Here is a 16,818-nt window from a genome sequence, read left to right as displayed (position 1 = left end):
GGGACACATGTATTTCCATAAATACAGAGATAGGACACAAATACTTACATGTATGTGTGTGTATTGTTATTCAGTCATATCTGACTTTTTGTGATCCCATTTGGGGTTTTCTTGGCAGAGACACTAGAGTGGTTTGTCATTTCCTTCTCCAGCCCCTTTCACAGATAAGAAAACTGAGGCAGACAGGGGGAAGCAACTTGCCTAGGGTCACATAGCTAGTAAGTGTCTGAAGCTGTATTCAAACTCATGAAGATGAGTCTTCCTAATTCCAAGCCCAGTGCTCACTTCACTGTCAGGTGATAACTGGTGGATTCTTACTTTATTAATTTTGCTTTCCAGTTCTAAGGAAGTTGATATCTTTAAATATGATGTCTAAGCTTTTTTTTTTTTCTTTTTGTATTGGCCTTTAGGTAGCCCAGTAATTCATAAATTTCTCTCCGATATTTTTTCCAGGTTAGTTGTTTTTGTTATGAAATACTTTTTATTTTCTTCTAATTTTGACTCTTTTGACTTTGCTTTAGTATTTTTTGCTGTTTCATGGTATCACTGGTTTCTGTTTGATTCATTATGATTTTCAGAGAGTTTATTGCTTGGGCAAGTTTTTTTTTTTTTTTAACCTCATGTCAAACTGTTAAATCCTTTTCCACTTTTTTCTTACATGACTTTCATTACTTTTTCCATTTTTTCCCCTCAAGCACTCTCATTTTACTTATAATATCATCTTTTAACTCTTGCTTCATCTCCTCTAGGAATCCTCATTGAATTCGAGCCCACATGTTTTTCTCTGAGTCTTTGGCTTGTAGATATTTTTTGACTCATTCTCTTCTTCTCCATCAGTGTCTTGAGCATCTCTGTTAACGTAACAGCTTTTTATGATAGGATTATTTTGTGTGTTCATTCTTCCAGACTAATTTTTACTTTGAACTTGATGTTCAATTCAGGCTTTAAGCACTTCTAGAGAGAATTAGGCTATTGCTGTTCCTACTTTCTTGGGGGGGAGGGTGGTGGAGATTGAATGTTGTGTTATTCAGAGATCTCAGGGACAACCTAGGCTGGGCACCTACAAGTTTTCAGTGATCTTAAAGTGATCTGGTCCAGACAAAGTCTGATCACTGCTCCCATAGTATGATCTCTAAGTCCTCACTCCAATTTGCCTGCGCACAATAGCATCTACTCTTACTGGTCCATAGGGACAGAACTGGAACATCTCCTTTGGTCTGGGATTCCTGTCCTGGTTATTTCTTGGCAGGCATCAGACTGAGCTAGAAGCTGGAACTGAGACTGTTCTATTCTTAAGGTTCAAGACACACTGCTGCTGTTTTCTTCTAAGCTTGCTCCCCTCTCGTTATACTGCCTAGAGTCTATGACTGTTCTTTACCCTGGAAAGTCACCTGCGGGTACACAGTGTCTCCGTGGGCTTCCCTGAACCCAGGACTCAGAACTGAGTAATAAGAAACAGAGCTGCCAGTGAACCTTATTCACACAACCTGTACAAGGTCATGGTGCCCTGGTGGGACTGAGACCTTGTCTTGCCCGGATGTCTCTTTCTGTGCTGAACATAGCCAGCCCTGATGTCCAGTGTCTGCAGACCTCTCTGTTCCCTGTGTCAACCTGGATTGAAAAAAATAACTCACTGACTTTTTCTTGGATTTTCCCATGAGAATTCAAACACATGCATTTTCTAGATCTGTTTAGAGGAATATATACACATAGAAAATTTTCAGGGAATTGGGAGCTAGGAAGGGAGGTAGTTTGTTGCCTTTCCTGTTACTGCCTCATCTTTCCTGAAAGGCTGACCTTGTCTCCATCTTCATCTTTCTTAGCCTGTTGGCAGTCTCTGACATTTCTGATTACCTTCTGATTATCTTCTCTCCAAATTTTTGCAATGATGCTTCCTCTTCTTAATCTCCTTCTCTGGCTCATCATCCATATCATGCCCCTTAACTGTGGGTATACTCCAGGGCTCTATCCTAGTATCTGTCTTCCTATAGTTTCTAACTTGGCAACCCCTTCCTCTTCCTGTCCCATGGAGGTAATTATCATCTCTATATAGATGACTCCCAGCCATAGTCTAGACATTTCAAACTCAATATCTCATAGGCATCTCAAATTCAGCATGTCCTGAACAGAACTCTTTGACTTCTTTTTTTCAGACTTGTATGACCTGATGAAGAATGAAGTGAGAAGAACCAGGAGAACAAATTATATAGTAACAACATCGTTGTAAAGACAAACAACCTTGAAAGACTTAAGGACTTTAATCAACGAAATGACCAAACACGATTTCGGATCACCCACTTCCCAACAGACTCAGGATGCCAGGGATACACACACACATACATATACATGCATATGTATACAAATGTGTATTTGTGTGTATATGCATACACATATTTGTATATGTGTATATCCATGCAATGTATAGTCAATTGATATGTATAAATGTATACACATATTATATATGTATGTATATTGGGCATGGCCAGTGAGGGATTTTCTTGATTATGCATATTTATTACAAAGGTTTATCTTTCTTTTTAATCATTGGGGAAGAGATAGGAGAGAGAGGAAATACATTTCTGTTCATTAAAAAGAATATAATTTATTGACTTTCCCCCCCAAACTAATCTTTCTTCTAAAATCTCCTATTTCTATAGAGGGAATTTCCATCTTCCCAGACACCCCTTAACTCCCCAACTCCTCACTTTGCCCCAAACCCACTGTTTTGTAGTTGCTCCTTTTACATCTCTTGCATTCCATCTGTCCCTTTAGCTCAGTCCACAAAGTCATCATACTGGCTCAGTCCTCATTACCTTCATTACCCCTTACTTGAACTATTACAATGATGCCTAAGTTGTTCTCCCTTTTTTCAAGCCTCTCCACTCCAAACCACTCAGGAACCAAAGGGATTTTCCTAAAGTAGAGGTCTGACCATCCCCTCCTTTATTTTTGGAGAGCAAAGGAGATCTGTGGTAAGCTCTGTGATGAAAGGGATGATCAATTAGAGAGGAATAACAGGATTGCCTTACTGTAGCAAGGGTCCAGTTGAGAATAGGTAACCAGTTTGTAGGTGGCTCACTCAATGGTTTCATTGACTTCCTTCAGCTCTGTTTAGCAGAATGTGAGGAGGAGGTGGATGGTGGAAATAATGCAGAGTTGGGTTTTGGCAAGGCACAAGTAGCGATAAGTCAAGAGATCAAGGGATTTGTGTGTAGCAAAAAGTTGAGTGGTTAACTAGAGAATCAAGTTGGGGAGGAGAGTTTATCCAGAGCAGGGGTGATAGCCTTGGAAAGTACCAAAGGTGTAGGTACTGAAAGTCACAGGAAGGAGGAAGAATAGGTTTAGGAGATACAAGGAATAGGAAGAGACAGGATAACGAGATTATGATCATGTCAAGGAATTTCATAGTTCTTGACCATGGAAGTGGAACATGTAATTGATACTGAAGTCAAGAGTATGGCTATTCCTGTAGGTAGCTGAGGTAGAGTAGAAGGGTAGGTATAGCATGTAGAGTGAGAAAGAATTTCTAAATAGATTTTAGTCCAAACTCTTTATATTCATGATGGGGAAAATGATATGTATTGGCAGTAAGTGATCTGCCCAAGGTCACATGGCCAGTAAATAGCAGAAGTGAGTCCTTTGACTCCAAACCCAGTAAGAACCCTTTTGGCTACCATATGTGACTTGAACAACAGCCAATCTAGTAGAATGAAAGTATCCTCAGTGCCTAGCAATAGTTGTTGGATTGGAATGAATTAGTAAGAGCACAGCACATCTGAGTTTCCACAGGGCAGGATGTGCCCTGGAGTAAGGAAATTAGGAAAGTATCCAGGGAGATGGGAGAGCTTCTAGGAAGAAGTCAGTCAACCAATAAGCATTTACTAAGTACCTACTAAGTGCCAGGCACTGTTCAAGCACCAGGGGTACAAAGAAAGATGAAAGAGAGTTCAAACAGTTATGTACAGGATAAATTAGAAATTACCCACACAGGGAAAGCACTAGAACAAATGGGGACCAGGAAAGGCTTTTCTGTAGAAGGTACAATTTTAGGCTGGCACTTGAAGGGAATTAGGGAAGCCAGAAGGTGGAATTGGGGAATAAGCATTATAAGTGGGGGAGGGAATGAAGAGGGAGTGGGCATCAAGGTTATGAAGGGCTTTGAATGCAAAACAGGATGTTATGTTTGATCTTGGAGGTGATATGGAACCACTGGAGTTTACTGAGTAGGGGTTGGTGGAGGGGGGAGATGTGACGTGGCCTACACTTTAGAAACATCACTTTGGTAGCTGAATGGACGATGGACTGAAGTAGGAAGGGATTTGTAGCACGTAGACCAATAAGTAGGCTTATTGCAATAATCCAGGCATGAGGTGATGGTGGTGGTAGTATTACAGGACAGAAGGGGATGTGTTTAAGAAATGCAGCAAAGATGAATTCAGTAGGCCTTGGCAACAGATTGGGGCAGGGGCGGGGCAATGTTGTATATGAGAAATGGTGGAGTTGAAGATTATTCTCAGGAAGAGGGTATATTCTTGGACAGGCAGGGAAGGAGGATGTCAGGGAGTATTACTGATCAAAGTCCATCCCCTCCAAAGGCAACCTAGGTGACTAAGTTTCAGGGGTAACAGGTGATTGAGAGGACTCTAAAGGAAACAGAATGAAAAGCAGGCAGTGGGAGGTCCACATATTCCCCCAGGAGGAGGGCAGAGCCCGGAAACACCACCTCCAGGCACCTTCTAATCCCAGGTGAGAGGGGGTAGGAGAGGGGAGTAATAGGAACAGACATCTCCTCAAATTACATAGAGAAAAAAAAAGAGACCACAACAGCTGCTGCTGAATTTAATCCCAGGATTCTTTCAAGTTGGAAGGAATCACCTTTTCCAGACGTATGCCATTCCAATGGAAACTGAGTCCAAGACAGGAGGAAGGGACTTTGCTTTCCTACAGTGAGTTAGTGGCAACGTGACAACACCCCACAGAGACCAACAACAAGGAAGTTTCGACATTTTTATTCAAAGCAGCTGCTCACAATGTATAAATACTGCATATTAACACACATGAAAAATACAACTTCTAAGGCACCCAGAAATGTGTCCATACACTAGTTACAGGACCATTCACAAAGAGAATTTGATCTAGACAGTCAATATTTGTTATAGCAGAAGATACAAGTCTCTCAGGACTGCACCCATTCTCAGGAAATATTTACAGCAACAAGAAAAAGGGGCCCTGCACCTGGTATTGTGGGATATTAAATATTTATAATGACAAATATCAGAAACTAGATAAAGTCTCTCCTACAGTAGTCTGGCAAAATAAATGTCTAAATTTGCAAAGTTGTTCCTTTGATTTTGGTGCGTGTACAATAAATACACCAGGAGCCATAGACTCCCCAAAAAGGTTGGGTGAGTTATTAGGGGCCTGCTCTATCCCGGGCGTTAGCAATAAACCTTGGCACTCGACAGCTTGTCATAACTTCACTGTCCACACTGCTCGACAGGTCAGTGGATAGGGGGTTTCTGTAATTAAATTTTCAAATGCCTGGGAACGGACCTGTTGTTTGTCATGGGAAGGGAATGAAAATCCTGCTCACTCCAAACATACTGTGGTTGTTCTAAGACAAAGTGGAGTGAAAATTTGGTAATCCTTGGGTTTACTCAATTGACATCACAGACTGTTTTTGCAGTTTAGGCATCACTGATTGAATGAGCCTGAGGATCAACAGAGCTCTGCTTAGTGAGTGGAGGTTGTGTGTCTCCATAGCAGGAACAGCTTGATCCTAGCACTGCCAAAGTGAGTCTGGGTCCTTGAAACCCAGGGCCACTTGATTCTTCAGTATGGATGGGTACATTGGTGAAACTGAGCAGATATCATTGTGCTGAAGTCTCGCCTGTCTTTCTATGCATACTCACAGCCACGATCTCTATGGAACTAATGGTTTGAGGGGAAGAAATGTAATTCTTTGGTCCTTGGTTTCTATGAAAGGCAAATTTTTCACAATCCTGTGGACATGGAGATAAGTTGGTGAATGACAATTAGACTGGGTCTAAATAGATAGAGAGCAAATCAGACATGATGCCATAAACTCTAGCCTCTCTCATTTTTCCAGGGTCATCTTCAGGGGGCACAAGGGTCCATGCTTGCATTTTCATCTCATTGGATTTGGTCATGTCTGTGTATACATCTTAGTCCAAACCCTGACACCACTAGTTAACTTCAGTGTAAACTAGGGCAAAAAACTTTGGGATAAAGGCTACTACAAATATTAGCTAGGTATTTTTTTCCTTGTTACTCAAGTGGATGATGTTGCCAAAAGAGAGGAAATAATTTATTGGCTGTTTGAATGTTCACTGGATATTAATTTATCTAGGGTTAGTCATCACATAGACTCAATCTTTTAAAAACCTGGCAGAGAGGATTTGTCAATATCTGTGTATCCATTGGGCTAACCGGATAGAACCAAAACATTGGCTTCATTCAATTTTCTTGGCCATCTGGTGGGACGAAATTATACAGTGAATCTGGGCTTACAAACCTCACACCTTGTTTGCCACTTAAGTTGACCCTGGATACTACAACAAACAGAATCTTACAGTAGTGTGCCTAATTCTCTCATGCCCTACAGACCCAGGCTTAATATGGCTTAACACACATAGTTAATTGGATAGACACAAAGAACACAGCCAGAATGCTGATTGCTTAGCTGAAAGATAATTAAGATTGTCTACACAGAAAGTCTCTTACATAAATGTCATTAATGTTTTCTAAGGAATGCTGATGTCAGCTAGACTGGTCTTTACAGACTTAGCTGCACTGAGTTTGCAGCTACCATGAACTATGATGGCCAGGAGCAGGATGTAGGTACAGTTCACTCAAACAAAGCCCAGCCTGACAATTCTCATATTGGCTGTGGTGTTACCACTAAAATAACCACATGGTGATATTTACTCCCTTCTTTATCAAGCCAGACAGAATGGCCATGAATAATTCTCATCAACCTGGTCAACCAGTACACAGTGGATTGTGAACACAATCCAAAACACTGGACCCACCCACCAACTCCATCATACTGCTTTGACACAGCCCATGTTTGATATAAACAACCCGTATTAACATTTTTGCAACAAACTTAAGGCTCTGTTCTCAGCCACTATCAACTGCTTTACAGCACTTCTTAAAGGAACTTCTTAGCACTACATATGTAGTTACAAAGGTTGAAACATTATGGAACCCAATGGTAAGACCTCTTCAAGAATGCGATACTTTTTCAAATTTCACTTCAAGTTTAATTATTTCAAGAGAAAGAAAAGGAGAGAGAAAGAGAGAGAGAAACATGTCCTCTAACATTAAAGAGCATTAGATTCTAATGCAGGAACTATTGGCACCAAACCAGTATTCTATTGGTTGAAAGAACAGTTACTAATTGTGTAAAAGATTGCCTAAAACGCATATATCCAGCTCTAACACAGAAATAGAAAAGTTTAGAATTTCAAAATATATACTGTATTCAAGTCTGAAAGCATTTAACCCAAGATCTGCCAAAGAGACCAAGCAACACTTAATCTACAACAAAAATTTACATGCAAGATGATGCCCCACCCTCCCCACCCCCAAACTGTTTCCTGTAAATAGTGACAAAGGCAAAGTGGAGAGTTTGGAAGATTCTATAAAACAAGGTACTGAGAATAAAATAAAATACTGAACGAGAAAATTCCATTTGTATTCTCAAACACTGTGAATCTTTGTGATGGTATCCAGACTAACAGGTACAACAAGGCTGTCACTCTGAACACCAAACTCAGGTGAGAGTAAACTCTCACTGTGGGCAATCAAAGTCCCCTGTGGGCAATCAGAAAGAATGGAAAATATTTGCTGCTGTTCTCGTTGAAGAAAAAAAGCTTTCAGGGAAACACAGTTGTAAAATCGCATGAATGTGAATCAGATGCTTTTTGTTTCTAAAACTGGAAGAACTTGTGCATGTGTGTGTGTGTGTGTGTGTGTGTGTGTGTGTTTTTACCAAAAAAATCAATTATGAAAAATGAAATTCTATTTTTCCCTTTGTAAAAGGATATGTTTTAAAAATGTGAATGTTTAAGAATGTGGTGGCACTCTTATGAGATCAGTTATACTATTTTATTTTGTATTCCTTTTCCATTTTATATCTTCTCTGGATAAAACAAAGCTTCACATCAGGAAGATAAGCATCTTAGATCCATCAGAACAAGATGAGCACGTATTTTAAATCAGTGACCTAGCACCTTATATTGTTTGTGTTATACATGGCACATGTGACTTTGCTAGAGTCTATTACAAACGTATCCTTCCCTTGCTGGGAGGATAGACTGGCTCATCTTGGTGCAAGTAGTTTCTTAGTGGTCAACCTGCCTCTGTGAAACTCCTTCAAACCAGGTTTTTTATGTTCAGCCAAGAATTGGTTTCTGGCTTTAGCATCCTTCAAAGGCAACTGTGCGCCTCATTCCTCTCTTGTGGGTAACTACTAATTGGCCATGGTGTTTAGGCCTGCCTGGCAGAGATGGCCAAGACTCTTCCTGGGGCAGAGGACTGAGGAAGCTGAGCGATGGAAACCTTCGGACAAAGAAGGCCTCAAGTAGTAATGATTACAGATCTTTTGAAAGGTCCTTTTCTCAAAGGGTTTAAGATGTGGAGGTTGGGTAACCATATGTCTTCCTCTCACATTTTCCTACTTAAGAAGCTCTTTGACCAAACATTTCTGGAGGATGATAAGAGAGTATAGATATAGAGTCTAAGGGACTTCAGCAGACCAGTTCATCAAACCATTTCTTTTTACATAGGAGGAAACTGAAGCCCTGGGAGCTTCAGAGCTGGCAGGATTTAAATGCAGGCACTCTTGCCACCATACCACCAAAGATGCAGTCATTTCATGTCAGAGAAACCTGTACCCCTATTCCAAAATTTTTCAATGAGAGTGAGGTTGGCCATCCCTCCTGACTGACAGACCTCCCCATGTACCCCCCTATATCCAGAGGTCTGGATCCTGTTGGATAATACCACAGGTCCACAGGACAGGGAAGCATGGAGTGGGTATATATGGCAACCCATGAGGTCGGGCATCTCTGTAAGCAGACTTCCTTCCAAGTTAGGCCTTAAGGAAACTGTTGTTAAACCAGCCTCAGAATGCCAAAAGTCCTCAATCCCTGTTAGTTTCACCAGTGGTCCCACAGGCTGTATCTATGCCAGACCAAACTGATTAAAAAGTAAAAAAAAGTTCAGTTTGTCACCTGGTAGTATCTGGTACTCAACTGGATTGCCTAACTCTCATCAAACTGACTGTACTGATGGTGTTTTTCCTGAAATTACTGTATGTAAATTATAGTCACAGACAACACGTATTTTTGAAGTTGCTTTACCAACATGCCTCTTCTAAAATGCCCAAAGAATGAATGAAATCATTCTCACTCTGGATAAATACAAGACATTATGGATGCCATTTCACATGGTTGTTTAACTCTCAGGGATTCTGCATTGAGGGGCTTGGTGGACTCTACGACCCCCAAAGGCTACCAAGAAACTGATACTTCTTTCAGTATAAGACCCCAGATATTTCATCTACTTGGATCAGTTTTGAAATAATTACTTCCATTTGATGTAAGAAACTCAAGCTCCACCTGATTCTGCAGATAGTAGATCTTAACCCAACGGATGCTCTGGGTGTTCAACAAAGAATGGTTCTCAGACTATCTGCCCCACAATAAGAAGATTCTTTGGACAAGACTGATAAAACTCATAGACTGGTCTATCAAAAGAAGCACCTTTTGCAAAGCTGGGTTTGCAACAAGGACTGTGTGGGTCAATTCTTCCTTATTTGTGGGGGGTAGGCGAAAGGCAAAGGTTTCTTTCCTATATCCTTCCTATTCTCTACATTATGTGGACCCCACATGACTAAAGCAGAAAATACCTTAACCATGTTTTTGGTTTATTTGTTGTTTTTTCCTGTTCTGTCTCTGTCAGATATCTCTGTAAGCAGACTGCCTTCCAAATTAAGCCTTAAGAAAACTGTTGTTAAACCAGCCCCAGAATGCCTAGAGTTCTCATCTCAGTTGGCTGGTAGTGTTGCTTTTAAAGAGGCATGACTAAATGATGACTTTAGTGCATGAAGGGTGGGGTATGGGTATCAGGGACTTGTCTTGCCCAATCCACAGGGGAAGCCCAGGTGTTAGCAGTCACATGAGGCCACAGACGCAAGGCCAAGCAATCCCCCTTCACATGAGCTAAGAGAAGGAGCCCATGGATAGGTTTTATGACAGGTCTTCTCTGCCTGAATTGGCTGAGCAATCTTTTCTACAAAGTCACACTATGGAAAGAGTTACAGCAATAATTGTAGCAATGGTTCTCTTTGCAAACAGTCCTCCTTGGTTGGTCTTTTCCTCCTGAGATTCATGAAAAGCTGGGTACTAATGGAGGAAGGAAGGGAGGATTGTGAATGAGTCTGAGAAGATCCAAGATAGAGAGTCAGATAAGAAGAAAGAGTTGGGGAAGAGCATTCTCATTCACTTTCTTGAATCTGCCCCTGGATAGATTTAATTTCTTTCCCACTTTTTACACTAATTTCTACATGGACTTTTCACCTTGGCTCAGTCTTTTCCTTGATTTTTTCTTCTAAATGAGAAAAAGTCTCCCTTCTAATGGCTGATTCTAGGCTTTTTAATGGCCAGTCCAAAGTTGGTACCAAGGCTTTCTTAAAACTCAAAAATATTTAATAGTAGGATGATAAGTATTTATTGCTCCTTCCTTTGGCTCCATGAATCTGGAAAATGTTGCAGGAGGACCAACTTGAATTTGTCAGTACTGCCTACTGGGATGCTTCTGTCCATAGCCCATAAGAGCCAAGACCTCCCCTATGGTTCTCAAAGGCCCAATGGACAAGTTGCTAGCCCGAACATGATGGAGGAGATCCAACAACTGGTGTCAGGAAGACTTGGGATTGAATCCTGCCTCAGAGACTTATTAATTGTCAAGGCAAATCACTTAACCTCTCTGGGTCTCAGTTTATTTATTTGTACAATGAGAGAGTTATATTTGATAACCACAAAGTTCCCTTCCAGCTCAACATCTACAATCCTTTGCTTTCCCAAGACAGTCACAAGACATATAGAACAAACACTGTCATTTGTCCCAAGCTAATGTGTTCTAGGCTGAAGAACAGATATTTCACAAAATGGTGCTACCTCTACCTTGTCCTCATGCCAGGTTACTGTGAATTGAGAATACTTAGACATGGTACTGGCTAGAAAGCACAATTCTCCCCAAAAAGATAGTCAGTGAAGAGAAACATTTTCCACCATTATTCTTTGTGATGAGTCTGCAGTAAAAAAACAAGCACATTATAGCCTATAACAGCTTCCCACTGATGAGAGGTTCAGAAGAATTCATTTGTTTTCTGGAAAAGTTCTACATTGCTTTTCTGTTGGAATTTTCTCTCATAGTGGCTCATAACTAAGATGCGCTGACTAGCACATGCCTTGAATTTGGTCCAGGGCAGTATGAAAATAATATCTGTGTGAATAACAGACAGCTGAATATAAACACAAATAAATAAGTTAAATAATTTTAATTAAAGAAAAAAACATTTTCCTGGTAACTTTTGCAAAAAAAAAACAATTAATTTTACATATAATATACATAAATTATTAGAATCGCCGCTTACAGTGTTGAAAAATATATATTTAACAAAACGTTTCAAAATTTACAATATCTGGGTTTGTAAATTACTTTTGTTAAGATTTTCAGACTAAGCCCTAAATGTCCCACAGATCCTTGTGTTAACAGGAAAGAAACTGAGGCAGGGTCTATGTGATTGATCGGGCTGGTCTTGCCTGAGGATGACGGACTCAAATCAATCATGCTCAACCTAGGCCTCTGACTGGCATTCAAGCACGTAACAACAACTGGTCAAAAGCTGACACTCTCCAAAAAGTGGCACTCCATTGACACAAGCCAAGTCAAAAGGACAGCGAAAACTGGAAGAAATGGTGCAGCCTTACTGGATCATGGCGATGTAATCCAGAAGGCGAGGGAGCTGCATGTCTAGCAAGCAGACAAGCTCCCTCCTGGAAGAGACAGACAGCCCTTTGCTGAGCCTCACATCTGTTACACAAAACCAAACCAACGTAGAAACAACCCAGTAACATCCCAGAATGACTCACGAGGAAAACTGACGAACCCTAGGGATGGAGAGACATTCACAAGCTCCTTTGCAGAACACTGGGCTCCAATGTTTTGAACACAGGTAGGAGCTGGAAATCAGGATCACTCTGGGCACAGAGTGGGGGTGCAAAGATCACAGCAGAGCCTTTCAGACTTCATATATTTTTTCTTGCAGGTAGCTGAATAATGAATCCAAGCCTTTGGAAGAGCTCCATAGCTGCCTTAGCATCTGACATTCTTTGTCATTCACATCTTCGAGGACTGATTTCAGGAAGCTGCGAACGAGGCATTTAGATTCTTCTAATACCTGGATGGGGAAACAGCGAGTTAGACTGGCTGGCCTGCACCTGGCAGCTGTCAGCCAAGGAAAGCAGGCCTACAGCTGATGAGGATGGGCACAAAAGTAGATTGGTGGTGACTGTGTCTTCTCTTCACAATGTCCTGTGTATCCTTTCTTAGCCTGTGCTCCAGACAGGTCCCTTTCAGAAGTCTTTTCAACAGACAAAAAAGTACAACCATAGAATCAAAGACTGAAACTGTCAGGGCCAAAGGGGGTGTGGTGTGTGTGTGTGTGTGTGTGTGTGTGTGTGTGTGTGTGTGTGTGTGTGTGTGTGTGTGTGTGTGTGTGTGTGTGTGTGTGTGTGTGTGTGTGTGTGTGTGTGTGTGTGTGTGTGTGTGTGTGTGTGTGTGTGTGTGTGTGTGTGTGTGTGTGTGTGTGTGTAGAAAACCAGTATACTGAAATACACTTATCAATTCTATTTTAAGTTCACAGACTTAAGGTTAAGAAAACCTGAGCTACATGAACTCTAAAGGCTCTTCTAGCTTCAACCCAATCACATTGAAATAGCTCTCTCTTTCTCTCAAAAGCATATATTTTATATTGAAAATATATTGAAATATATTCATATTTCCAATATTTCAATATTTAACATATCAATTACTATATTAATTGTAATTCCATATTGTGTATAATTATTAATTATAATATTTATATTTTGTATATTCAAAATATATTTTTTTAAATTCTCAGACTTCAGGTTTATAATCCCTGAGCTAGACTGACCTTTTCATTTTACAAAAGAGGAAACTGAGTCCCAGAGAGGTTAAGGGACATACAGTTAATAACAGAGTTGTGGCTCAAACTCAAGTCCTCTCTAAATAAGTAATTTTTATAAACCTCCTGGTTTAAAGTAAAGTTCAGATAGGCCTGCAACTTCATTCCTTTATTTTGGACCAAGCATGAATTCCAGGAAAGAGGAAAGAATGCTGCTCCCTTGGGCCAGTGCAGACTTAGATTATTCAGCAATTTAACAAACCTTGTGCCAGACCTCCGGTGCCAAGCATAGGGCCTTGCATGGAGTCAACATTTAGTGAATCTTTCCCAAGTTGTCCTGGCACTGAGGATTTTTGCAGAAGAATGGTTTGCTTCTTTTTCCCTTGAGAAGCTCTTTTTAGATCAATCCAATGCTTTATGATAGTTTTTCTGGGGGCCCATTAATAGATGTGATAAGTTATCTTGAGGCTACCAGATTCCTTCTCTCTGACCTCAGATTGCAGAGGTCAGCCTGCTTAACTCTGAGATAGTCTCCTTCCCCTCAGCTGCACTTTCCCAATCCCTCCCTTCTGACTGCCGGTCTCATAATATCCACAGGATTTAGAGCTACAAGAGCCTTTAGAGTTCATCTAGCTCAGGGTTTCTTAACCTTAAGTCTGTGAACTTAAAATAGAATTGATAACTGTATTTCAGTATACTGGTTTTCTTCATAATTCTGTGTATTTAATTTCATGCCTTAAAAAATGTAATTCTGAGAAGGGATAGACAGCCTTTCCCAGACTGATAGTCCAAAGGATCCAGGACACATGAAAAAATGAAGTCCAACCCCTTCGTTTTAAGAATGAAAGGAATGATGGATCTGAAGTTAAAGGAAATCTGGCTTTAAATCTGCCCTCTGACCTTGGATGGGTAAATCATTTCAACCTCTGTGAGCCTTGGGCAGGCATAATTTTTCTTTTTCTCTGTATATTTCAGCACTTAGTAGAGTTCCTGGGACATAGTAAGTGCTGAATAAATGCTTAAGGATTGATTGTTAAATGGAGATAACACCTACTATGGGAACCAGATGAAATGATATATGTTTGGGAGCCCTGAAGCACTGTATAAATACCAACTGTGCTTATTATTTTGCAATTCAAGGCATAGTGGAAAGAATGCTGGCTCTAGAGAAGCTCCTTATTTCTTTCCTTCCTTTCTTTCTTCATCCCTCCCCTTCCCTCCCTCCTTCCCTCTTTCCCTTCCTTCCTTCCTTCATTCAGTGAAGTGACTTGCCTAGTTAATAAGAAGGGGAGCTAGGATTTGAACTCCAATGTTCCTTCTATTTACCCAAAGGTTTCTCCATTAAGTGTAAACTCCTCTTGCCTCCATGATCCCACCAAAGGTAAGGGTTTGTAATGTCAATGTAAGGTTAATGATGGGTAAAGATTTTCCCAGTCCATTATATATATATATAAACTCTGAGGTGAGGTTTTGCTTTGGGTCTTACTCATTGGAAGTGTTTGTTTGACCAGATGAAACTCTGGGAAGTCACTAAGGAGACCCCTGCTTTAAAAACCCAGATGCTGGTGCTTCTCTCTCTGGTAACTACATACGTATGAAATGGTCAGACAGCTGGATCTGTCTGTTGATCCATGATGTATGTATTGCCTATGGTCAGACAGTCAGAAGTCCTGTCTGTTGGCCTTTATTTCTCTGCTTGTATTTTATCTGTTGGTGAATGTAATTAAAGGGCATTGCTGATCCCCCCCAAAGTGGCTTTCCTTTTAGAAAGGCAGATCTAAGAAACTATACAGCAGTTCCCTCCTGCGTATGCCAGGGTCTTTACTGCTACAGGATTGGGCAGATAAAAGACTGGTTTAAGGTGAACACATTAGGACCAGAATGGATGCCTAAAAGAAGATATATCTGGAGTCTTGGGTTTGAATCCTACTTCAAACAGTTACTAGCTATTCTGGGTAAGTCCCTTAAACTACTCTGGACCTCAGTGTCTTCATGTACAACATGAAAGAATGGGATTGGATAATCCAACAATCCAAGCAATTCTTACAGGTAAATCCCAGGGCTCACTATCTAAGTAGCTAACTTAATGCTTAGCAAGAGATTCCCTGAATGGTCTACCAGCTCCAGAGGAGTGACTGAAGTATTGAAACACTTGATACTCAAGAACCAAATTGTTCTTTCCCAGGAGAAACACAGGGGCAGCTAGGTGGTGCAGTGGATAGAATATTGGGCTTTGAATCAGGAACACTCATCTTTGTGAGTTCAAATATGGCTTCAGACACTTATTAGCTGTGTGACCCTTGGTAAGTCACTTAATCCTGTCTACCTCAGTTTCCTTATCTATAAAATGAGCTGGAGAAGAAAATGGCAAACTATTCCAGTATCTTTGCCAAGAAAATCCCAAATGGGGCCATGAAGATGTCAGACATGACTAAACAACAACAAAAATGATAGAGACCAGCAGACTTATCTTTAAATTTCATTTGTTAGACTCTTATGTATCTTAGTGACTTTCTCTTTCTTGCTGCTTAAACAGGATATTCCTTACTGGGCTCCGAGTGACTTCTAAGAGATAAAATCTATACTTAATTACAAGTTGAATTTCTCCCCAACAAGGCTTCGGAGTCAAATGGGGACATTAGACTGTACCAACAACCCATATAACAGGATCACTTCGATACAGAGGGAAGGAAAGCCCACTCCTGCCTGGCTGCCTCCTAAATTCTGCCATTAAGGCTTTTACTGATGCAGTCATTAGTACATTTAACTTCTCTTAGTGTGAGCCCTAGCTGCACTAACAAAACCAGAGGGCCCAGGAAAAGGATGTTGACTCTACTATCCTTTGCTACAGACAGGCCATAACTAAAAAATTGTATTCAGTTCTGGGGTCCTATTTTTCAGAAATACGTTGACTAAACAGTATGGGGAGAGGACTGGAGACTGGTCTATAAGGGGGTTCATCGAAGGAACTGAAGATATTAACTTAAAGAAGAAAAGACTCTGGAGGTTCATGCTATCACTTTTTCATTGGAAGATAGATTAAACTTGTTTTCTTGGTTCCCAAGGACACATCTAGGACTGATGGATCAAAGCACATAAGGTCTAGAGCCTTCCTCTATATCACAGAGACAGCAGATTTGGGCTCAAAATAAGGAACCCCTTTCGAACACTTAGAGTAATTCTCCAGTAGAAAGGATAGCCTAGGTGGGGTAGTGAATAAACCATCACTGAGGTCTTCAGTGGGAGGCTGAATGCCCACCTGTTGGAGAGATTATATTAAGTCTGCATAGTTTGAATAAGCAAGGCTTCATTTGAGTATGTGTTGAGTTATAGGGGTTGGATCCCCAATCAGTTGAATTCAACTGAATGGAATCAGTTGAGCTCTTTTCATTTCCAAGTACATGACAAAGTTAAAGAGAAAATATGAGTTTTTGAAAAAAAAAAGTCAGAAGACCTAGGGACCAGTTTTGATTTTGTCTGTAATACAGCTTTATGACTTTGGCCATGGCATTTCACATCTCTGGAAAGAGAAAGTGTTACATTAAATGCTCTTTAAGATCTATCCCACTTCTAGAATT

General features: G+C 40.6%; 1 protein-coding gene across 2 annotated transcripts in view; it reads right to left on the bottom strand.

Annotated features, from left to right (window-relative positions):
• Positions 1–11,575: 11,575 nt before the first annotated feature.
• CDYL2 (chromodomain Y like 2) overlaps positions 11,576–16,818 on the bottom strand; it is a 222,333-nt gene continuing 217,090 nt past the window's right edge. For both annotated transcript variants that reach the window (XM_072635867.1, XM_072635869.1), the window contains one exon: positions 11,576–12,493. In XM_072635867.1, the coding sequence (XP_072491968.1) occupies positions 12,335–12,493 (159 nt within the window). In that variant the 3' untranslated portion in view covers positions 11,576–12,334. The remainder of the gene's footprint in view (positions 12,494–16,818) is intronic.

This window comes from Notamacropus eugenii, chromosome 1 (genome assembly GCF_028372415.1).
Source record: "Notamacropus eugenii isolate mMacEug1 chromosome 1, mMacEug1.pri_v2, whole genome shotgun sequence".
Taxonomy (NCBI): Eukaryota; Metazoa; Chordata; class Mammalia; order Diprotodontia; family Macropodidae; genus Notamacropus; species Notamacropus eugenii.
Note: the sequence above shows the minus strand (reverse complement) of the source record. Positions and strands in the feature narration are given on the sequence as shown.